Source organism: Seriola lalandi, unplaced genomic scaffold (genome assembly GCF_002814215.2).
Source record: "Seriola lalandi dorsalis isolate HSWRI2012SDOR001 ecotype SW California unplaced genomic scaffold, Sedor1 jcf7180002054889, whole genome shotgun sequence".
In the NCBI taxonomy this organism is placed as follows: domain Eukaryota; kingdom Metazoa; phylum Chordata; class Actinopteri; order Carangiformes; family Carangidae; genus Seriola; species Seriola lalandi.
In genome coordinates this window covers 529148-554208 of record NW_019525441.1, presented here as the reverse complement: position 1 = coordinate 554208, position 25061 = coordinate 529148, and the positions used below count along the sequence as shown (strand labels likewise).

At 41.2% G+C, this 25061-nt stretch overlaps 1 protein-coding gene across 2 annotated transcripts in view; it reads right to left on the bottom strand.

Annotated features, from left to right (window-relative positions):
• The window catches only part of exoc4 (exocyst complex component 4), a 111164-nt gene that overhangs the window by 5056 nt on the left and 81047 nt on the right, over positions 1–25061 (bottom strand). For both annotated transcript variants that reach the window (XM_023429175.2, XM_023429176.2), the window contains exons 14-19: positions 21786–21922; positions 20291–20446; positions 18477–18655; positions 10181–10325; positions 8145–8323; positions 7764–7923 (exon numbers count right to left, since the gene is read on the bottom strand). In XM_023429175.2, coding sequence (XP_023284943.1) covers positions 7764–7923; positions 8145–8323; positions 10181–10325; positions 18477–18655; positions 20291–20446; positions 21786–21922 — 956 coding nt within the window. The remainder of the gene's footprint in view (positions 1–7763; positions 7924–8144; positions 8324–10180; positions 10326–18476; positions 18656–20290; positions 20447–21785; positions 21923–25061) is intronic.

Sequence of the window (25061 nt, the reverse complement as noted above, 5' to 3'; positions counted from 1 at the left end):
TTCTTCTTTTTTTTACTATTCTTCAGTTACATGTATGGTATGTGTCAAAAAATATGCAGGTTCGGTTGATTAGAGTGGTTGTGAGTGTGTCTGTGTAAGCAAATTGTGCAGGATGCTTCGGCCCGTCGCCCAGTGTGAGCTGGGACAGGGTGTGGCTAAAATGATGGATATAAATTCAAAACCGAAAAACTGTTATCAGCAAGAACTATCTCTGAGTTCTCGTTGTTGATTTTGTGTAGGCTGGTTAACTGAGAAGTTTTTAGGCTCAGCTCCCTCTTTCAATTAATAAAAGCCTTCTGGTAGGCTGGTAAGTTATACACACAGTGGGAAATGCCTCCTGAAAACTAAAATTATAACTGTGACCACTTTGACAGAGACTGAGTGACATTTTCCTCCAGTCTAAAGAACAATTTGTCTGATAAAGTAGTAAAAGTAGCTGGAAAGCTTCGGAACCCATCTGTTGATGCAGCAGCCAGCAGGAGAAAATTAAAAAATACCTCATCAGCGCTATAAAACATGGCTTAACTACAGTATAATAGCAACTATAATTTACTTGGCAATGATGCATTTAGGAAAAATCCCACGCAGGATTTGTTAAAGGCAGATTGACTGATGCTCATGTATAACTCATGACAGTTGTCCTTTCTATAGTGTCTAATATTAAAGCAGAAAAGCTGCATCCACAGGAAGACAGTGTGCTAGACTGTCAGGCGGTTGTTAGTGTGTGTGTGTGTTTGTGTGTTCATGTCTGAGTCATGAGAACAGCTGGCAATCTCGCCTCTGTTTAGCTCAAAAGGGAGGGAGCTGGTTTAGAAAGAGAAAGTGTAAGGTGTGTTTAGTGTAACTGTGTGTGTGTGTGTGTGTGTGTGTGTGTGTGTGTGTGCCTGATTGATGTATGTTAGTGTGTACTGAAAACACTTACAGCTCATTACACAAGCAGTTGGAAAGCCATTTACCAAACTGGGTAAGGGCTGTTAATAAGATTAAAATCTCTCGGCAGCCCACCATCAAGAAAGAACCCCTAGTGACACACAACCTAACACACAAAAACACACACAAACACTTCTTCATGTGTTAGAATAAGTTAATGAAACCAGCATTCTTTTTTTTTTCTTGCAATACTTAAGCGAATTGTTGTTTTGATTGCCCTGTCCCTTAAGTCTTTCTCTATTTATGGCTCTCAGCTTCCTTCTGTCTCCCTCCCTCTGCACACACGCACACACACACTAATTTTACCAATTTCCACCTGCTTCCTGCTTCCAGAAGTCTCGTCTATAACAGCAGTGCTTTAGTAATCAGCTTGTGACTGTGTATGGTATGTGTGCGTCAGCATGCCTCCATGGTGCGCTTTCTATTAAATTTTAATTAGCCGCCCCCTTCCTTTCCTCGAATACAAAGAATATTAAGTAAATTTATGATGCGTGGATGCAGCAGAGGACAGACAGATATGTATGTCAATGGTACAAGAGTGAGAGAGGATGAGGAGGAAAAGAGGGGGGGCGGGGGAAAAAGACGAAGACACAAAGAGAGAAGAAAAGCGAGAGAAAGACAAGAATCAGCACAATTAATTTCCCCTCATTTCCACTGTGTACAATATTAAGGCCATTACAGGCTGCTGCTGTCAGCGCATTTGGAACAACGCATTAGTTTGTGGGGGGAGAGGAGAGATGAGGAAGGAAGAGCGGGAGAGGGGATGGGGGAGTCTGTGGATGACCCCCTCATCAACTAGGACTGAGGCTTGTGTTACTGACACCAACAACAGGGCAACATGCCTCCTGCTCTCTCCTTTTTTGTCTCAGTCTCATTGGTGTCAACACTGATATCAACTGCACATTTTAAGGGTGGATGTGAGGTCACTGATAAAAAGCTTGGTAAGGGGCTGTATGGCATAAAGTTAAAGACAACTGTCTGTTGGTGCTCACCCTTTTTGTGATCCCTAATTCTAAATGTTAATATAGGCAATCACATGATATAGGTGATTGGCAGTTTATGTCAGATGACGTAGCAACCATAAAATAGTGATTTGACTGATGTCTCAACTGTCAGGATAAAAGATAGGATTTATGACCAACAATTAAACATTTAATATTTTTCATGGTGCCTCTCAAGATGAAGCATTCAGGTGTGGGACATCTTTCTTCCCCTCTCCATGAAAAGCTGTAAGCCCAGTAGCTTTCACTGTACAGTCTGATTTGATTTGGCTTTGGTTTACATTTCTTTGAGCTTTGTTTACAGCGGATAATCTTTCCGCAACTGCTCCCACAGCTGCTGTACATCCAGAATGCACATCGCATTACCTTGACCACCAGCGGCCATGAACTGTCGTGACCAGCCTTGGCTGCAGGATAACTGCATATTTAACAGGGTTTTACATATGGAAATGTAATGAATGAAGATGCATCAATGTAGGAAAATAATTGAGGTAATTTTTGCAGCATCCTTGGCCTGTACTCGACCTGAAAATGTTAGTATGGATGCATGTCTCACATATAAATTGTGTTTTTGTTTTATGTGGATTCAGTTTCAGTCTCTACATCCTTCTGCCGCTTTCAATCTTCCCTTAAAGTCTTTCTCCATCCCTTCTTTCTGCCTCTCTCTCCCTCCAGAGCAGTGCATTTGTCTCTCCTCTGGTAATGAGGAAAGCTCTGCAGAGACTCTGAGACCGAAGCTTCATCAGCAAAGACCAGTCCCATCATGCTGCGCCATGCACAACAAACACACACATACACACACTCGCACTGGCTTGATCAGCAAAGCCCGGCGTCATCATGATGTGAGGTGCACATACATAAACACATACACGCACAGACAGGCTTCATCAGCAAAGACCAGTCTCATCATACTGCATCTTACACATGCATGCCCAGAAAACAGGAGCAGAGGAAAGGGAAGGGAGGGGCTGAAAGAAGAAGAGAATAGAGAGAATAACAGTTTAACATGTGGTTGGACGGTACCAAAAGAAAAAAAAAAAAAAAAAAAGACAGGCAAGAGAAAAATGAAGAAAAAGGGACAGAGAGGAGGAAGCGAGAGATAAAGAGAGAGACACAAGGTGACAGGAAGGGAGACAGAAGCCGGGCGAAGTGACAGTGTACTGAAGCCAGGCCTAAATACAAACAGTTTTATCTGTTGACACCCACTACCTCCTGACACGGCCGTCAACTGTACTTATTACAACATTCTCTGTAGACACACCAGCCTGTCACCTCGACACACACACTGGGGTTTAGACACACACACACAAAAACGAAGAGAGTTTTTTTTTTTTTTTTTTTTTGCCTATGTGCACACAGCCGATCTTAGAGACACGCAGAGGTTGGGGTAGCACACTCTAGGACAATACGCAGTACACAAGAATGTTATACAATTCACACATGCACACCCGCACGCTGTAGTAATTTCCAGTAGCAGACAGGTGGGTGCGACGGGCTGAACTCTGGGGCATCTCTACAGTGAGCCTGTCAGACTGGTGTTTAGCCTAGCTACAGGCTAAGGGGCTTGCAAGTTTGCTAGGGATGTTATGACAGCCCTGCAACCTGCCTACACGGGTCAGCGGGCAGCTCAGAGCTCCACCGTATGTGTGTTTGTGTTATTCAGTGTGTGTCTGGAAAAACAATCCTTTAATGCTGCTGCGTCAGACGTTGAAACAGGTACACATTTATTTATGTTTACCTTAGCTGTAGGACACAGGCAAAAGGTGTGTAATGGTGTGCTGCAGTAAAAAAAAGAATATTCTAATTGAGTGGTAATATTAAGCTTGAATCCACCTGGATTTCAATGAAGTCAAACAAAAGTTTTCTAATGACCCTATGCTTTGTCAATCAGTGCTGAAACTATTAGTTGATCAACAGAGAACAATTTTGCATCAGGGACTAATGCAGGACAGAATGCATCTTGGTAAAAGGAAGAAAAGCAAAAAGTTGAATAGAGCTGCAACATTAAAAGAATTGACTTTTACTTTTTTAAACTTAGGTTGTATGGTCACTTGCTAAGCTGCACCACAAACAACATGTGCTTCAACTTCAAATCTCGGTGATAGGTAATTATTTTGGATCTCCGTTTAAGGTTATTAAATCTGTTGCCAAGCAAAGTCCAACATTTCTCTGTGGGACAGAGTGGACTGTTGCCATGCAACACTACATTTTTGAAAGTTTCGTTGTTCTGTTTTGGTGGGAACTAATGTGGACTCTAGTCTTTTCAAGGTAAAAGCCTCACAAACAACCTCATCTGTTTATCTTATCTGTGCTTCTGTCAGGAAACCAGAAATCGGCATAAAGAGGAAGAGAGAGAGAGAGGGATAGAGAGAGAGAGAGAGAGAGAGAGAGAGAGGTGGACACAGGACAGTGAGAGGTGATCAATGGAGTGACAAGGCTGAAGGTGCAGTCAAAACACACAGGCGCACGCGTCTGCACGCGTGCACACACACACACACAAATGTGACATTGCAGTGACATTGCAGTAACACACAGGTCTGCAGAATAGGGCTGAGCCCCTGAACTGTTTCTGAGCAGATGGTCTGTGTGTGTCCACTTGTGTGCCAGTGTTTAGGTGTGGGTGTGTGTGTTTGACCCTGACCCACGCGCTGCCAAACCTCTGACTGAGAGACAAGTGACAACCATAAGACCTTGCCTTACAAACACACATACTCACACATATTTGAGTTTTAACACCTTGTGTAACATTAACAATTCACATACTGTATATAGACATGGACTCAGCCACAAGGTGGCACTGTTTCCCCATGCTTCTTCCCAGTCTTTGAGAGAGAGGAATGAGAGTGTGTGTGCGTGTGAGAGACTGTGTGTGTCTTCATGAGTTCTGCAGTGCTGGTTACTGGGCCTCTCCTTAGTTTTAACTCAGATCAATGGTTATTACTGTGCCCTTGTCCAGGTCTCTCTCGGCCTCTCTTTCCCATACAAGCATGTACATGCACACACACGAGCAGACACACACACACGCAAGCATGCACGCACATGCGCGCACGCACGCGCGCGCACACACGCGCGCGCACACACACACGCACACACAGAGAGAGAGATAGAGAGAGAGAGAGAGAGAGAGAAAAACATAAATGTACATGGGTAAACAAACAAGCATCTGTTGCCTTTCTCCAAAGCAAAGCACGCTTCCTGCTGTGATCACTTCCTTTCTTCATTTCACTCTTGTTTCTCCAGAGGTGGTAATAAAACACTGATGAATATTCTGCTTTTAGTTACACTCTTTTTCCCTGCTGATTCTGATCAGCCAATGTTAGTTTTCCTTACAATAAAACTGTTACATGTTTTAAATTGCTACGTATAATAGAACAATATATTTCTTCTAGATGTTTCTTTTTTTAAAAATTCTCAATTCAATAAGGTCATGTAACGTCAGCATGAATAAGCACAAAGTGTAAAGTGTAAGCCTACACACGTGATGCACATAACATGCTGAATACAGTTTGTGTTGTACAATTGTACAGACATGTTAATATATATGTAGGGTATATTTATGCCAACCAATGTTAGAAATGATTGCATAACAAAGTGTACATCTTAAGAATAAGACCTCACCTGGAATTAACCATTGTTCAGAAGTTTGGAAATATTACATGTGGCTTTTTCGTAAGCCTTTTAACTTACTTTACTTATTCCCATCACCACACTTTCTCCTACAAACCGTATGGTCAGTTGCACTAGCAGGTGTGAGGAATGTAGCATATTTTATGAATATTCATGTCCTAGACATAAATATGGTGATTTCAGAATGCTGATTGGCTTGGCTGAGTGTCTGTGCATGGGTGAAAACAAGGAATACATATTACATGTGTGTGTGTGTGTGTGTGTGTGTGTGTGTGTGTGTGTGTGTGTGTGTGTTTGTGTGTGTGTTTGCAAGAGTTGGTGTGTCTTGGAGCCGGAGGCCGGCCAATCCAAAAAGCCATGAATGTGTAAACAATGTACTCTGCAATTCCCAATCAACACCTCCACACCACCCACGCGTCGTAATCAGAGAGAGTGGGAGACAGAGAGAAAAGACAGAAAAGCCATCACTGGCATTTCTCCATAATCAAAGTTGACAGAGGGTAGAAATAATATACTAATCAATGGTCCTCCATATCCAGTACAGTTCAGGTCATTTCAGTTTAATTCTTTGTTTCTTTTCCTCCAGGGGAAACTTGCCTACTTGGCAGTACCAGTATATTACAAAAAATAGCCATGTCCAAACATGGCCAGCACATAGAAACCCATCGACTCAAACATATGACGCACTCACAAAGATGCCAAGAGCTGTGAAAAGAAGCTAATTAACCCTACTACACAACATGACAACAGGGCAGACATGGGTGGACACATTTAACAACAACAAATATCAGATGCAGAAAGACTGAGGAGGGTAGAAAAGATGCTTTTTAATTGATTGTTGAGGTTCTGCCTTTAAAATTAATATATGTTAATATAAAACAAGGAAGGATCACTGTTTGATGAATAAACTTTTCTTATTGCTCTTAAAACACAAATGTTGCCTTTCCGGAGGTTGTCAAAGTCAAAACCTACTGCAGGTCACAAGAGAATCTGTCAAGTTTTTAGAACAATTAAAAGTGTAAATTAATTTTTCTAAAAAAGCAAGTGTACTGCCACTTCTGCCTCCTTTAATCGAGCTGCTAAAGTTTTATCTTTCCTCTCATACTTTCCTCATTTCATCCACCTCCCTTTACGTTTCTTGCTTTCATCTCTTACGCCGCTGTATGCTATCTTCTATCCATGCCACCTTCTCCAAGTCCATTCTGTGCCTTTCCTTAGAAAGACGTCTTTTCTATGACTTCCTTTCACTTATTTTTTCAATTTTCCACCCCCCCAAGCCCTCCCTTCTCTCTCCATCTTTTCCATCACCCTTCCTCACACATAGTCTATCCTGTCAAGGACACAAGCTTCTGAAAGAGGAATAAAAAAAAAAAATCATATGAATACTATGAATCACCCTTTTCTTTCTGTCTTCTTCTCTCTTCCAAACCTCCTGCTCTCTCCCTCTCTTCCTATCTCCCTCCATCTTGTTCACAAAGATATCTGAGCCCTGATTTCCCCCATGGATGTCACTGTTGGACAGCACAGGGCAACAGCAGGTAGACTCACAAAATATAAATGTATGAATAAGAAATAAACACCAACAGCCGCCCGCACACGGACACACAGTGTGGTTGACAATCTGTTTGACCATCTGTCTGCCTCGTGCATTGACATAGTTGATGTCTGAACTTGAGGACATTGTGTAGGTCCGTGTCTGTCTATGCAGTTGTGTAGTAGTGTTCGTGGTGGTTGAAGTGAAAAACTGAATATTAATCAGTAAATGTAGTTCATTTCTTATTTGATGGCTTCATAATACAGTTCATTTTATTATATGATGTAAAAATTTGAAATATTACACTCACTATCTCACTTAGGTCTTACAATTTTGTTATAGATTGTTATACGTTAATATTTATATTTCTAATATTGATACTAAAGGCTTGATCACCATGACAGCAGCAAAACTCAAGGGGAGAAAAGTAAGCAAGTACCCATAAAGTATTAGAAAGAAAATAGCATGACACTGGCAGTACAAAATATCTGCTGCCTTCTAATTTCATCCAAGGCTATCACTGGGAGTGTATATACACAGTGGTACCAAGGGTTTCTGGTTGAAGTGTATTCTTCATGTGAGCCTGGAAACTGAACAAGGACTGAACAAAAACTGCTCCAGGTGAGCAGCATTTCTGGCTAATCCTGTGAAACTGTGAAAAAGACTCTGACCTGGCGAAGTCGAGGTCGGCCTCCCTGGACATGGTGATGTTGGTGAGGTTCTGCTGGAGAACAAAGATGTTCCTGCACATCTTCTTGATACCAGACTCACTAATCCTCTTAAAGTACTGGGCCCCATTGATTAGAATGCAGGAGATCAGATGACCTAGACCTGGTGGGGGAGAAGAGATGAAAGGGAAGAAGAGAAAGAGAAAATAATGATTGTCAGATGAGCACAAATAATCAACAGAGAAAGGCATAAATACAGCAGAGATGAATAGAAGGATGAAGGAAACTTGCAAATCTACATGACAAAAACAAACTGCTTTAAAAAGGCAGGTTAATCATATTTCTCAGGCAGCTGTTTATCCTTCACCCCGGGTCGGTGCTGACCTTCAAAAATATACTGGAATTTGTGCTGCTGCAGAGCAGCCCCCATGGCCTCTTCTATTGCTGAGATATCCTTGTTCAGTTTGACCACCAGTGGGTCGTAGTCCATGCTCTCCACATTAGCCACAATCGCGTAATTTCCTTGCTTGGTGAGGGGGATCAGGTAATGGAAACAATGCACCCTAGATTGAAACAGAGGAAGACAGCAAAGCAAGGTAAAGAAAAGAGAAAGTTGCTTGAAAAAATCTAAATATCTAATTTTGTTCTCTATCCATTTCAGGTGTTATCATTGAATGTAAACCTGTTAATCTTTCTATAATGCCCAATAGCATACCCAAACTTCTCTCACAGTTAACTGTGGATATGTTGAAAAAACATGATGTGTGCTGAGTTTCAAAATAAACAAAATAGCCTCATATAAAGAAGTATGTATGAGGTACATGATTATCTGCCTTAGAGTACAACATGTTTAGGAGTTACACTTTAGTTGGCACTGGGTGTTCACACTACTCTAACACCTATAATTACTACGCAGGTCATTATGTTTAGAGTACTTATAATGCATCCACTTATTCAGCAACAGGACATAAATCTGATTAGTTAAGGGCAACCTGTAGAGCGCAATGCTAAATATGCTGTACAACTCTGAGGAATGTATGAAGAGGATTGCAGGTCTAATAAATTTACAACCTGCTACCTATAAAAAAGCTTCACTTCAGGTGTTGTATTGAAATGCCACAGCCTGAGGATGTCTTTGAGTCCCCTTCACTTTACACATTCATCATGTTGATGAGCTTGATGAAGATGGGGTACACACACTGATCTGTGAAAGTAACCAGAGCAACTCCAGTGCAGTAATTATAGGTTTAGAATGTGGCTGAAGGGTTTTTGTTGACTGGTAAAATTACACACAGCCATCCATATCAGAAAATGCCAAACAACATTTAATTTCTTGATCACTGTTGTGTAGCATTTCTCTTTTAGACTCTAAAAGAAAATAACGACAATTTGGAGAAGCAAAAAAAAATTGACCACTTGTTTGTCTATATCAATATTTTACGCCAATGGTGACATACTGTACATCTTTAATACTACTTTTAGGACTGTAATGGGTAGAGGGGATGAATTCTAACCTATCCTATAGCAATATGCTTCTTCTTTCTGTTCATTCAAACAAGTACATCTTGGTCTGAGGACCTTTACGTCCATAGATGGCTCATTATTGTCTAGACTTGAGGAGTCAATACTTTCACAAGGCCATAATCACAGTGCTCTGAGCAGAAAGGTATAAGATGATATGGGTGAATGTCTATTCCCCTTAAGGAAAAGCCAACGACTACACCACATTTTCAATGCCTCCATCTCACTTCCTGCTCTCTCTATTCAATCATTTCTCTCACTTAGATACTGTATCTCCCTTCTTTTAACCCCCACCGCCACTTTAACCTCCGCACTTATCTCTCTCCCATCTCTTCCACCCTCCCCTCCCGCTTTCTTCCTCATGGCTTCATTTAGCTGGTAGCACTATCAGGGGAAATTCGCTAGATGGGGAGAGTCAATGGAGTGTAGCATATAGCTAGACATCAGCCTCAGGGAGGGTTTTCTACTGAAATCATAAACAATATTGCATAAGCTACACAACAGTCTGTGAGGAAATAGAAGTACATGGAGGGATAGAAAAAAGGGGAGATGGATGATGGAGGACTATTAGTGGTTGTGGAGGGAGAAAGTATATGGTGTGGTAAATTAACTTAGATATTGATACTGAAAAGAAAATATTCAAAAGATACTAAAAAATCCTTTGCGCATTCAGGAAATGCGTGTGTGTCTCTTATAATGTTTGGCCATATGACTCCATAACACGTCCTCTGAGCTTGTTTGGCATGATCACGGTACTGAGTAGATTGCTTTTTGTTCAGGTGAGGCCTGAGAATCTGAAGCTGTGTCTAAGATGAATCTAACAATATGAAACGCCTTCTGAATGTTTATATTGCTCTTTATATTCCTCTCTGAAGTGTGAGTGAGTTTCTCCTTCCTACCTGACCTCCAGGTGTAATACCAGGAGACAGCGGTCAGCAATGTCCTGAAAGCTCCTGGACAGGTCACTCAGGGTCTGGAGAATCTGCTCCCTGCTGCGTTCACTCTCACCAATCACCTGACTGTCTGCTGAGCATGGAGACACATCTGAATGGACAGAACAGAAATGAAAACGTACACAGACACTATTAACACATACACTTATACCAAAAAAGAGCAGTAGTATTGAGTAAAGTAGAGTGATCAACATTTAACTAGAAGGTTCAGGACCGAGTTTCAATGTCCAGATGCTATTGAAGTGTCCTTGAAGGAACTGCTAGAGTAGTTGACCCTGACCTCTGACACCCCACATACTATACTATTATACTAATGTTATTACTGTAACTTGTCTATGCACACACACATTGTACTGTACCTCATGGCAATACACACAAACACTTTAATACTGACACAATAAGGTATTACAAATGACACCTGCTCATAAGGTATACACAAAAGAAAGCCACTTCACACACTTCCTGAGTCCTTCAGCATGTTCTTGTACTTTCTTCTCAACACTTGTGCTGAGACAGCAGGAGCATGTGTCAGTGCACTGCATTGTAAACCATACAAAAGACCTGTGTGTGTGTGTGTGTGTGTGTGTGTGTGTGTGTGTGTGTGTGTGTGTGTGTGTGTGTACAAAGAGTGACTGTTGAGCAGGAGAATGCAGGGGTCCACGATCGATGTGCTGCAGTCAAAGCCAGCTCCCCAGTTACTCTTCCTGCCCTTCCGAAGGTCACACATGCAAGGCACACATGCATGCACGCACACACACAGAAAGCTAAAGACAGAGTGGCACCAAGTCTAAACTAAGGCCAAAATAACCTGATCATCTGTCTTCTCTCTCTATTATATAATACTGAATGATAGCCCCCCAAACAGACAGAAGGTGTGATAAAGTTAAGCGATACTTAGCTCCAAACATGTTACATCGATTGATTCCCATTAAGTTTTCCTATACCCAGGCAAACTAAATTTGCCTTAACCAAAACATTTTTAAAAATACTTTTGTATTCATTTTTTCTTCATCTCAAAAGTCTGCTTGGAATGTCACCATATTACTTTCCAATATGTAAGTTAGCTTGGAACTGCAATCCTGTTTCACAGCTAACTCTAAGATGTTAGCTATATCAGAGCTCTCCAGCTACCAGGGAAACACTACCACATCTGTTACAGTAGGAAACCAGAGATCCATTGATATTTGAAACATAGACACAGCATTAAACTTAGATTAGAAGTACTTCAAAAATAAAAAAAGGACAGAGGCAAAACTGAATTCAGAAAAAAACTGCTGATATCAGAAGTCCTAAAAAAAAAAAAAAAAAAAAAAAAAAAGACTTAATATGTTATATCCACTAAAGATCTAATACCTAATATACTTAAATGATTGGTTGCATAAAACTTTCTCATTTTAAGAAACTGGTCAATCAAACTTGGCACTTGGAACAAATATCTATGAACAAGATACAAAAAAAAGCATCCAACACTAGCAGATACACATCTTTGCTATGTTTCTACGGGACTAATGTAGTTTACATGATATCAAGATCTTTAGATGTTGGATGATTCGTCAATGTTCTGTCTTACAAGCGGTGTAGGCCGGTGACATCATAAGCCTAACTGATGCAATCAGCTGGCACACACATTTATTAGCCGCTGTTTCCTGAAACCACACTGCTCCTGTGGAAGGTCTTTGAAGTGAAACTGGAAGGTTGAACTGCTTCGACGCCTCTGTCCTTTTCTGGAGTATTGATGTTTACTACAAAGATGAAGAGCTCTGCATATCCCCCCACATTAATAAGGCCGATTTAAGTTCAAAACCTTACTGTACACATATTCATATTCACTGTTTTGAAATCATAAAAGCTCATTAAAACAGTTATTTGCTGCACTGCATGGTGAGTGCTTCTGTGTGCTCATATCCATGTGTGTACATTTTGTATGTGCTGGTGAATATGTGCCTCTGTCCCCATTACAGTTACTTTAAATTAACCCCTGATAAGATGAGAGACCCTTTGGTTTGGGCAAACAGCAGTGAGGTATGTGCCGTGGCCATCCAATTAACAAAGCAAACACAGGCAGGGCTGTGGTGTGACAACAGTGACAGCTGCTCTTAAGGTCTGTGTGCCTTATATATAGAGATAAATGCTAGAGATAGTATTTCCTATTAAATGGTGTGCATGTGATGTGTGCAGCTGTGTATTTAAAAGTGCTAAATGCATCTCCTGTATGTATGAACTTACTGGCTAATTAACTGTCTCCTTGAGTACACCTCTTGATAATGTGCGTGTGGGAGGACACTGCAGTGCAGCGTCACAGAACATTTGCAGCCATTAGAAACAGTGTATAAGCGGCCACTTGGAGTCAAAGACCTGCAACACAAACACCCGTATAGACTTCAACCAAGGCGAAGTTCTAACAAATAGGCAGACTTCAGAGAGATTTACAGTTTGCAGTAAAATGTCTAGTTGTTAATGAAGTCACTTTTCTCACTGCTGACTCTACAAACATGTTAGTAAACAACAAATGATGAGCTTTCCTTTCCTCTTTTTAATCAGTTTCGTTGTTACACAGCAAGAAAAAGTACCACAAGTTCTGAGATAATTAAGGGGTGGGATGCCCATCATTTTAGGATTATTTAATTTGACTATTTCACATTGAACCCGTCTGACAGCAAAACTAAGACAGGTTGAAATCAATAGACTTGTTTGTATGTAAAATCCATATGAAATTTTCACTAGGGACTGCCTCCTCCTCAGGCAGAAAATAGACTGCCACGGATTAGATCTTTAGGCTGGCAATATTAATATTAATATTAATCCTCCTAAATGAGCAACAGAAACAAACAAACAACATTGGCTTTAACATAAAAAAAATCAACAATGATTTCTCAAGGGAGTGAAGCATAATGACATTAATTGACTTAATTTGATTGGATTTAGCTGAATTTTATTCTCTCTGGTCACCTTATCAGATCATCAATAGAAACAGAAGCCAGCACTGACACACAACACTGATGCTCAAATATTCAGTGACAAACCTGAAAGCAGTGATCTGTGGTATTATTGATGTGTATTGGCAGCAAAGGAATAGTAACAACATCAACAAGTGTTTGGTGCAGCTAGCAGTGCGCTGACTGCATATACAGACACAAACCTGTCATTTGTGCTTACATTTGCATCCTGAGAAAAAGGTACATGTATATTTGTCAGATATAGACTATTTTCCTTGCTGAGTGTCTCTTTCCTTCACGTAGCTCGTGTGAGAGAGCAAGAGCATTTTACTTGCTCTGCCTGTGGGAGTGTTCACTCTCCAAGTGTGTGTGTATATCTGCACATAAGCGTGCGTGCAAGTGACTCGAAGGCTTCTGTTTCCTCTCATGTGCATTACACTCACTCACTTTGGCAGCAGAAAGGCAAAAAAAAAAAAAAGGCTTGCTTGTGGCACACACTGCTGGAGGTCTCTCCAGGGGGTGTCCGCGAAACACGCACACACCCAAGAAACACACACGCACAGAAACACACAGAAATACTGATACATGCAGATTCCTCAAGACCCCCCCACCCCCCCACCCAAGCCTGTGCTGCTTTGATGATGCGAGGGAGGTGTCACAGCATGGGGGGCACCATTAAAGTCAGGGACAGACGGGCAAAAGGAGACGACTCATTGGTCCTGACTGACAACTTTCTTTCTCTCTTTTTTCTTTTTCTGCTTCTCTCTTGCTTTCTTTTTCCTCAAACCAAATCACTCCCATATTGTATTTGCAAGTTCTTTGTGTATGCATGATTAAATGTGAAAATACATATGCGCATGTTGTGTATCTATTTGTGCACCCATGTGTAGGCATGCATGCATGTGTGTGTGTGTGTGTGTGCATGGCGTGCTTATCCAATTATTTTTGAATCTCATCTAAGAGAAACGTCTGTTGCTTGCCATCTGCAGAGGATGAGGGTGGCAGACATTAAGAGAGAAGATCAGTGATGGAATTCGCACATTTACACACATACCACATGCAGATGCATACATACCCCTACAGTTCATATCAAAACACAACCAATCACCCTGTCTGCCATTAAGGGCATACACAATACATTGAGAGACAAGAAAACAATATGACTTGACATTTTCTGTGGCACTGACAAATACAGATGCTGAATTTTTGATAAGAATCATCTGCTCCGTTTAGAAAGTACAACATGCCCTACCTCTCAGCAGAAAAGAGGAATGGAAGAGAAAATGGAGAAAGATAAGCAAAGGACAGTATCCTGCAGGGGTGGAGTGATGAATGATTCATAAATGACTGACTGAATAAGAGAGGTGAGGAGTTACTAATTATTTTGCTGCCTCTGGTAGAGGATGAACATCTGCACACGGGGATCTGAACTTCTGTCCAGAGAGAAAGGGGGGAAAAAAACGAGAAGGGAGAGAGAGAGAAAATCGACAATGAGATTTTGATATCTGAAAATCCCAAATTGCTTAATGGTGTCTGTCTTGTAATGAGAGAGAATAAAAATATCCTAGACATTTTGGACAGAAGCAAATGGATAGATGAACGAAAAGGCAATATTTTGACTAGTGAAAAGACAACACCATCATCTCCCACTGCAGCTTCTCCCCGCGGCCTCTGCAGTGAATAAGAATCTGTTGTTAGTCAACTCTCCTTGTCAAATGGAGTCAAGAAAAAGATAAAAATGCTAAAGGGGAAAGACCTACACTCACTCTAGTCAAGGTTAGAAAAGTGTTAGCCCTAACACATGCAGCAGAACAACCACTGATGAGAGAAGGAAATTACTCCCATGAGGAGATCACATGATTATTGTCTAGGAACCCTGCAGCATAGATTACAGGCCTGTTTCTATGCACCTAATGATGGTCAGGCCTCTGATGTGAACACACACATTTGCACACAAGTACATTAAATGTTGGTAGACAGAAATAAGTTTGCAAGGAAAAGACTGCCCACTAAGACGACCTTTCACGCTGTTCATGATCTCCAGTTTGCAGGTCGTTCTTCAGTCCACAAAGATCCAACGATGCTCCCAGACATGCTGGCAAACATTATTTAAAAAATCTCAAAACATACATACACACACAACAGAAAAATGTCTGTCATGCTGACATTGCCCCTCAGGCATCTGTGTGTGTGTGTATGTGTTGTCTGGTAAATATTGTCAGAGTGGATTAGAAGTTCAGTGCTGCGACCAGATGGGTGATAAGACCCTTTCTCCAGCCACCTTCACGGCCAATCACCATCAGTGGTCTGTCTGCATACACACACACACACACACACACACACACACACACACACACACACACACACAAACAAACACACACACAAACACACACACAAACAGCCTGACACACACACACCTCCAAGCCGATATGTACAAAACTACCTGCGTACGGACTTGAACTGAATCAGCATCACGAGGAAGCTGAATGGATTAAATGTCCATTCTATTTTCATATTATTGTGTATACTTCAGAGCATAGCAATATGTGTAACTACACATCCAGTAAAATTCAATCACACAAGAAGGTGATCAAGCGTCCACTGCAGAGATCACCCAGCCATGGACAAAATCTCCCAGACCCTTACCACTCAAAGTAAAAGAAAAACAGAGAGAGCAATGGTCAAACTGCCAGGATAAAGAAAGAAAGAAAGAGAGAAAGAAAGAAAGAAAGAAAGAAAGAAAAGGCAAAAAGAGGGAGAGGAAAATGAGTTGTTCATACCTGACTGCTTCTGTAATATAAAATCCAATTTGGAGAGGCATAGACGTGAGGCGGGGGGTTGGAGGATGAGATAAGGTGGGGTCCTTTTTCCCTGCTGTACCCTTGTCCCATCTTACACAGTGCATGCTTATGTACACACACACAAGCACGCGCACACTAACACCCATACTAACACACACGAAGTCCGTCATCAGCTCAGCAAACACTAAATAATGAACAATACGGAGGCTGTCCCAGCATGATAAGTGACTGCCCTATCCTTCCCATTAATGCCACCCGCCAGAATTAATGATAATTATGTCACGTCCCTTCCCGTACTTTTATTGAATTTTTATCTATGAATAGACGAAGAAAGCTAGCGTCGGAGTGAGAGGGAAGGGAAGAGTTTAAAAAGAGATAGTAACAAAGTCAAGCCCATATGTATCTGAAAATTTCTCATTTAATTATTTTATGTCTAAAAGAAAAGTTGTGATATGGAGCAGCAAAACAGCACAAGTTCAATGAGCAATCAGAGGTCTGAAGCTAGAGAGTTGTGACAGCGGCTGATAAAGGTTGAAGCCCTCTCTCTATCCAGAGACGTTACAAGAGACTTTATTCTATCCATCTAGGAAAGGTGCATAATTTACCAGAGCTCTGCCAGAGGACCAAGATACTGCTACGAACATAGCTAAGTTTCCCAATAGTACTGTAACAAATAACTACAGCGTGAATGAAAAGCTGTATGAAAAAGTGACAAGACGTCTACACACATTTCATACGAAAATGTGTTGATTACAGTGTTGAAACTCGATGCAGATGGTGTATTAGCAAAGCATAATGGTTATTACTTCAAAACAATCACAACAATGCAGCAACATTTGAGCCTTTTACCAGATAAACAGAATTTTCAAAAAGCATCATCTTGTCAAAATTGATAATCTGCAATCCCACTCTAGAAATTCAGTCTGACAACATTTTTAAATATGTTAAATATTGAATGAGCTTATTAGAAAGACATAAACAACACATTAAATAAACATGACTTTTGCATGAGACTGAGAAACTGAAGTCTGACATCTGTTCGTGTCGTCAGAATGTGGGGAAAAGGTTTTAAACTGCACATTTATACAGAATAATTAGACTGCTACTACAAATGACAGTAAAAAAACAAACCTGACACTACAGGAAGAGTCATTAATGGGAATAATAACTCCCTGATTGCTATCATATGATGCTAATAAAAAGATATGGACTTGAAGAAGCATATTACAAGATGCTAGAATCTTTATAGGAAGATTAAACGTGCTCTCAATGTGATAATGAGGATAAAAACATTACTGTAATGATAAATGATTAACAAGGTCTACATAAAGACTATGTGTTGGATGCAAACACGCGCACACACACACCTCATTTTGATCAGTGATAAATGATGCAAAAGTGATGACTGAGCAGCGAATGTATGAAATGCTTTTAAAAGTCCTGATTAGGGCAGGCATTTATGCACACACACTAGCAGAGGTAGAACCATCCATAATGAGTGTGTGTGTGTAAAGTGTTCTTTGACAACTCCAGTGGAGAAGGTAATGAGTGTGTGATAATACACTCAAACAAAGAACTTAATGAGGCACAGGTAAGAAGTGTTGCTACAAAAGCACTGCAGCTAAGGATGAGAAAACTTCATGTACCCCTGATTGTGATACCGCATAAACCATCCACATGATATATTTAATCTGCAGTGTATTGTGATCAATAACTGCCTAATGACCTGAGAGACTGGTAGCAATGTCCCCTGGAAAACATATGCATGATGTAATTTGCACTACACTGAAATATACCAGTCAGTAGGGGATGTATGTTGTGGGAAAGTCTTCTCCCCAGGTGCTTCCAGGGCTAAAGCTTCACTTAACCAGTGTACTCTTGCAACTGTTGGATGTCACGTGATCTCTCACACACTTGACACAAGCTCATACTCTGTGCCACTGGAAAAACAAGAAGCTGAAGAAAGAAAAATGACATGAGAATAATCTGATTTTTGGTGCAATGCAACTAACTGATGAGCAGAATTCATGTGTCAAAGACAATGTTCGGTTTTTCAGTATGCAGAATAAACAGCAACAGATGCCTGTGTCGGCGTCAGTGTAACAGTAGGCACAAAATGCACTGCACTGTTTGTGTCAAAAAATATTTCCATATTTTGTTTAATTCAATTCCATCAACAGAATAATACCTTTAGGGACATCCAGTTAGTAGGAACCAGGTTTTGGGTATGTTGAGGGGAATCCAGTTAGTAATGTAATATATATCAGCATTCAGGCTGTCAATCGCTTTGTATTTATTATCTAGTGATGTTATAGCTTGGCCTGTAATCACAGATAAGAGATCTCGTATGGGACCTAAAATATGTTTCCAGGAGAGAGGAAGATGAGGTGAAGAGGTGATCTACCTGTTAACACTGTGACAATGACTTTATGACAAAAAGGCGAACCAAAGAGCCAATTCATGTTTCCACAGTTCCATTTCCCAAATGATGCTTCCCTTACTTACTGGAGGAATGAGGCAGGTTGGCGAAGAACATCTTGAGGCGACCAGCAAGCCACTCCATGCTTTCATGAAGGTTGGCCAGAGCTTTCAGGTCACTGACGTCACGAAGGATCTCATTCTGGGGGATTAATTTGTCTCCAAGGTTCCCAGTCAGCACCTCGGACTCCTTAGCAAAAGCCGCTCTGAATAAAGGAGACGTCAAGGGAGGGATGTAAGAGTGTGTATGGCTAGAGGAATGTATTTGGCAAAGAAAAACATCACTGGACATCACTCGACCAGTATACACCATTACACAAAAGTGAATGCTATCAAAAAAGTGTAAGGACAAATATGTATAATTACTACAAGGCATGACTATGAAAGAGCATGCAACCAGTCAACAGTATTAAGTTCTTTGAAGAGCTGACATAAATGCTATAATGGAGGTCAATTTCCAAAAGTTAAAACATAATGGACTGCTGAATGGAATGAATGTGCCAATGTGTGAGTGTGCTTGTGTGAGTGTGTTTATTGGAAGAGGATTTGAATTTTTATAGTAATATAATATTTATATGCACAATGGTTAAGTGATGTGGAACTGAATTTGGACCCTGACCTTTACAGTGATGTGCAAATGTTCAAACCAAACATACAGAAAGAAAGGAGTCATTGGGTTTGATAACTAGACAGATACAAAAATGGAAAGATAAAATAAAGAAATATGGAGAATAGGAACATAAAGTTGGACATAGTATTAACAGAATTTTACAGGCACAGTCACTTTAAAAGGAGTAGCTCCACAGTCGGTTGGAGAGAAAAACAGCAGGTGATGGAGAATATTTGGAAATAGAAAACAAACACAAGGCCAAGATTTACAGGGTGGAAAAACAAAGACAAAAAGATCAAAACCTCTTTTGTGTTTCGGGATAATTAACTTTGGAGACTGGTGAGAAAGATACGGAAAGAGTAAGTTGGAAGTTTTATAACTAAATCTCAACACCACAGTGCTGCAAACACATGGCATGCGGACCGGCCTTCAGATTCACCGGGATGCCCACAAGATCAAGATCCTTTGAACAACAGATGGGTAAAACCAACACCAGACAGGCAAACACATACTTTCTCACTCACACATAGGCATGTGTAGCTTATTAATGAGGCTTTATTAAAGCACTGGGTTTCCAGTCGTGCAGAAGCTAATCCCCTTTTCATAGTGATGAAAACATCTATGGCTCTCAAATCAAACAGCCTTATGGTCTGCCTCTTGCTATCTCTGCACTCTCACAGTGTGTGTGTGTGTCTGAGAAAGGGAGTGTTTGAGAGGGAGAGAGTGCATACAACAGATTGACTTTCTCTGGCCACATAACCAATTTATTTATTTACTTTACTATTCCGCTCCGATGAGCTTCAGTGTTCCCTGAAGAGAGCGCACATTCAAAGGCAATTTCGATAAGACTGACCCCCCCCCCCTTCCTGCCACCGACTGCTCTCCTTATATTTTCCTATTTTGTTCTTCCCTCGTTTCCTCACTTCCTTCAGATAGAGGGTGTTTAAAAGAGCAATCGTGACTTGTTTTATGGGTGCATCTTTGTCAACAAGAGAGGGTTCAATAATATGTGAATAAGGGAGCAAAAACAGGAGGGAGGGATTATTTGCGTGATTGCTCAAGTGTGATTGTGTGTGTCTACCTCTGGTTGTTTGTGTGTGTACAGTATGTGCTTGTTACCTTGCCTGTTTGAGTGTAGGTTCTTCATGACAGAATTGTAAATGTTCACACAAATAGATGTATATTTCTATGAACAAGTACATATGTGCTCTGTGTGTGTTTGTGTGTGTACCGGGTGAAGTCCTCTTCATCCTCTCTCTTCTGTCGAGTCTGTCTGGGTTGGGCCATATTTGCCCAGTTAGGGAGAGACTGGAGCAAACGACTGATGTCCTCATCTTTAGACCAGGAAGCACTGATGGTCAGCTTCTCCTCACACTGAACTATACCCCTGGGGACGCAGACAGACATTAGGAATTCATTCTTTAATTTTAGAGGTATCCTGTCAGGAACTGAGGTAATGAAGGAATGGTTATTCTTATGTGCTGGTGGTGCTGGATGAAAAGTCAGGGGATAACCATAGTTAATTGTATTAATCCTCTACAGACCAAGAATGTCTGTGCCCAATTCCATGGCAATCCATCTACAGGTTGTTAAAATATTTCACTCAAAAATGTTGACTGTCAGACTACCACTGCCTTAGAGCCTGACACAGACAGACTAGTGGCATTAATATTCAGGTAGTTCTGTACCGACATATACAAGAGAATTACAGCAGCTCTAGTTGGTGTTAAGACAAACTGGGGCAGACTGCCAACATGTATTTGCTTTGTTTGCACATGTCTGGGTTGGAGAAAACTGCTTGGTTGTGCAATTAACATCACATTAATACCTCATACAGGAGACACAAGCACTCCATGGTTTCACATCCACACACCCACATATAAAGGAAGAAGGGGGAGGGGGGCTCAGCGAGACAGAGAGTTGTTCATGTGTAAATGCACACTGCACACTGCACGCACACAAACACAGCCACAAACAAAAACACACACATACACTATGGCAGTCTCTGTTGGGCTTGTCTTTATCATTCGGAGGCCCCAGTGAGACTGAGGCTGACCTGTGACAGAGTCCAGATGGACTCCCAGCAGTCTGTCAGTCCTTTCCTGTGTCTCCTGGCCCGTTCATCACTCCCTCTCTTACCCCCCCTCCAATATGCTCTAGCCCTCCCTTTACCTGGCCAGGTGTTACATGGTCCCAGGGGAGCACAGATGGATGGCCTTTCACCAACGTGTGTGATTGTGGGCGTGTAGAAATAAATAAGAACAACAATCAAACCCCATTCCGTGCTCTTAAAAGTAAATATTCTGAAAAAGCACGCTACCATTTTCCTATAATTTTCTTTTTTCTTTTTTGTTTTGGTGGTAAAAACAACAATTAGGAAAGCTTCCACATCAGCTTTACTCTTATCCAGGCTGCAACCTAACCTAAATTTATTCCCACAACAGTTTAACAAAAGCCAAAAAACACAGTGAAACCCTGTGCTCTCTATGCATTAGATGAAAGCAACTGTTACATTTCTAAAATGTAATCAAAGATGATTTTTGATGATATTATTGCTAATGTTGTTTGGTTGGGTTTAGCAGATTTTAAGAGCCAAGTGATCATAAGACAGACACCTATATAGAATTCAAACAATAAAAAGAAGAATTTAAAGTGGCTGTCATCCTCCAGGGAAAAAAAGGATTCTGGCTTCTGTAGCAGGAGAGCTAGTCTCTGCTGTCTTTTACCTGTAGGCTGTGTTGCAGATTTCCTTGTACTCTTTGAGCTTGTCGCAGACCATTTCAAGGAACTGGTTGGAATAGGCACTGAGGTCCTGCATCAGGCTCATTAGATCCTGGATGGACTTCTCCACCACCACGGTGCTCTAGAGGCAGAAAGAGGAGCAGAGCAATCAGTGTTAGGTTGGGTTGAGCTTTCAACTGTAAAAATAGAAAAACAGACAAAATAAGAGACACGGAAAAATAAAAGGGGACTGGATTTTATGCAAGTGTCAGGTCAAATCCAGTCTGCTGTAGTGCCAGTGTAATAGGATGGCTCTAACTTCACTTATCTATCTGTCACCTGCGGCTGGACTGATGACTGCAGCTGGAGAGCTTGTCGAAAGTCGTAACACCGTATTGGTGGAATGGATGATTCTTTGTGTGTAAGTGAATCAGCGTGAGTGCACCTATTGGTGTGTGTTTTTGAACTTCTGTGTTGTGTGTGTTCTCAGGCTGAAAGCGAGTGTGTGTGCATTTGTCACAGTGCACCCATCACCAGGAGCCACGGCAGGGCTGTGACAGCAGCCATTACAGATTAGCCACTCCTGTGTGACTAATAGCTGGCCCGGGAACAGCAGAGCAGTTTCATATCCCCAGACACACTCACACATACACACAGGGTGCAAACTTTTCAAAACACACACCTTTGAGCAATTCCAGAGCTGTTAAATGAGATTACAAGTCAGTACGTTCCAGTTTGCCTGCTCCTAGCACTTAACCAATCTATCTTGCATCTCCAATAATAGTGATAACTTGCTATTAGTCTGGCAATAGCCTTGCTGCACCCACTCTGAAACTACGAAAGCAGTACTGTGTCTGTTAAAGATACACAGGGAATATTAAAGATATGGTTTCCATTCATCACTCGTAGATTATCACTATTCAGCTCACTAGTCTGCCTATGTAAACTTGGGAGTCCCATTGTTTAGGAGTGAAAGGGAAAAATTCATCCCTTTGTCAAAGATTCATAAAATAGCAGTAGGAGGTATTGCTACATCAATATCTTATTTACTCCAACAAATGGTTATGAGTTGAAATATGGAATAAGATATGATATCAATAAAAATGCCTGACTCCCAGAGAGGTAGACTTAAAATGTACAAGTCTGTGTGCTATAGCGATAAATATGATCTCTATTAGTTTATCATTAATAACACATTTTTAAAATAGTTCAATTATATTCAAGGCCAGTAGCTAGCTGCCAAAGTGGCTGCAAAGACTGTAGGGGGCAGTAGTGACTGTAATTGATCTTCAAAAACTATGGAGACCCCTGATGTGATAGAATGATATTAATATTAATAGCTCTTTCTCTGTTTCAGTTTCCCCCTCACTCATTCTGTCTCAAGCAGCCAAACTTGCACACACACAAGCACACAGACGCACACACATGCACACACACACACGCATACATGCCCACACGCACACAAACAGCAGCCACTCCACTGAGGGAAGTAATGATCCATAGCAGTGCCCATGCCCATGGAGTGCTAACCAAGGCCCTGTCTCTGCCAAGGGAGCATCCTTTACTGTCCATGCCTGACTCCCTGTCAGCTTGCCAGGGTATCAGGAAGAAATACACAGAGCCTGCAGGAGGGCTAGCTGCTGTGGCTCAGGCAGCAGCTACCTCCACTTCCTAGTGTAGGCTGGTGGTACTGTAAACAGCTTTGTATAACACAGTGAAAAAAAAGCGGCAATGACATTGCTGCCAATTCCTGTTACCGTGACTACGGTGATAATGTAGTGATAATAATACACTACTTTGTGATCCCTGAAGGGAAATTCTTTTTTTTTTACTGGCCTCCTCCAGGGAGGTCAGGTTGTGGAGTCAGCACAGCTGAGGCTGCAAGGGATTCAGTGGGTGGCTCGGGGAAACTTCAGCAGAGTGCATGACTGACTTTCTCAGACAGAAAGTCCATATAAATGGAGTGCATTAAGGTGCTGGAGTATTTATGACCCATTCGACTTTGCAAAAATGTGATTATTTAGATAAATCAAACCGGATTGATTTCGTACATTTATAGTAACAGGTAGCTTTTGTAGAAATTAAACTGCTGCAACAGCAAGAACTCTTAGGATACATCAAGAAAAGTACTGTATTTACAAAGTAAATGGCATACATAAGAAAAAGGCAAATGTGGAATACAGAAATAGCTAATACCTTCAATTCCACTTTAATAAGTGATAATGAATCAATACAACAGTGCAAGAGCATGTATTCCCATGTTTCTAGGATGTGCTAAATACTGTTGCCTTATTAGCAGTTTGTAGTATTTGCATAGCAATTACTGTAGCAGCAGCTGGATTTTTTACACATTAAAGAATAGGATTCTTTATCAAAAACGTGGGCAAATATGAGAAGTTCACCTTTACAGTTTCAGAATTCAAGAAAATCCTGCAAAAATGAAAGAAAAAAGTGAAAAGCAAGATGTTGAGTCAATAACAATAAGCTATTGTCAAAAACCTAATGTGTACTCAGAATCATAACAGTGTCCCCCTTACTCTTGTTGTCCCCACTTTGAGGACATAGAGCTCAATAGCAGGCCAAGTCAGTGAATGGAGAAGAGTAAACAATGGATGCCTGATCCATTACTCCTGCTCTAACAAATGCTCTCGCGCTCGGCTCCCTTGTCTAATTCTGCTCATTTAACACAGCCATTTGTCTTAGGCAGCAGAAATCATTAAAAAGTAATCAAGGGACAGATTGAGAAAGGGAGGGCTGAGAGAGAGAGAGAGAGAGAGAGAGAGAGAGAGAGAGTGAGTGAGTGGTAGAAAGAGCGTGTTCTGCTACGTCTCCTCTATCTTACTTGAGTGTTACATAGGAGACAACATGCAATGTGGGGGCTTCTCTATCTATGTCTATCTTACTCTCTCCTGCTCTCTTTCTAATGTTTCAAGCTTAAAGGTCAACAGGCTGTGCTATCATGCGAATAACATCCATATTTCTCTTGTAATTCTCCTCCACAGTATAGTATTATCCCTGAAACTGAGCTTGGTTGCACTTTGCCTTTACGCCTTTACATTATTACTACGTAAAAGCAGTCATCTAGGTAAATTAGACTTGGGTCTTGCAAATGGATCGCAGAATTTGCTGGGGTAAACTGCTGTCGTTAACAGTGAAATGAAGGCTACGGCCATAGTGGTTTAATGACAGCAGGGCAAGGCAGAGCACTCAGACTGGCGCCTCAGCAGAAATAGCTGTTAATGCACAGTCATCACTACAGAAACCACCCTGAGCCGGCGCTA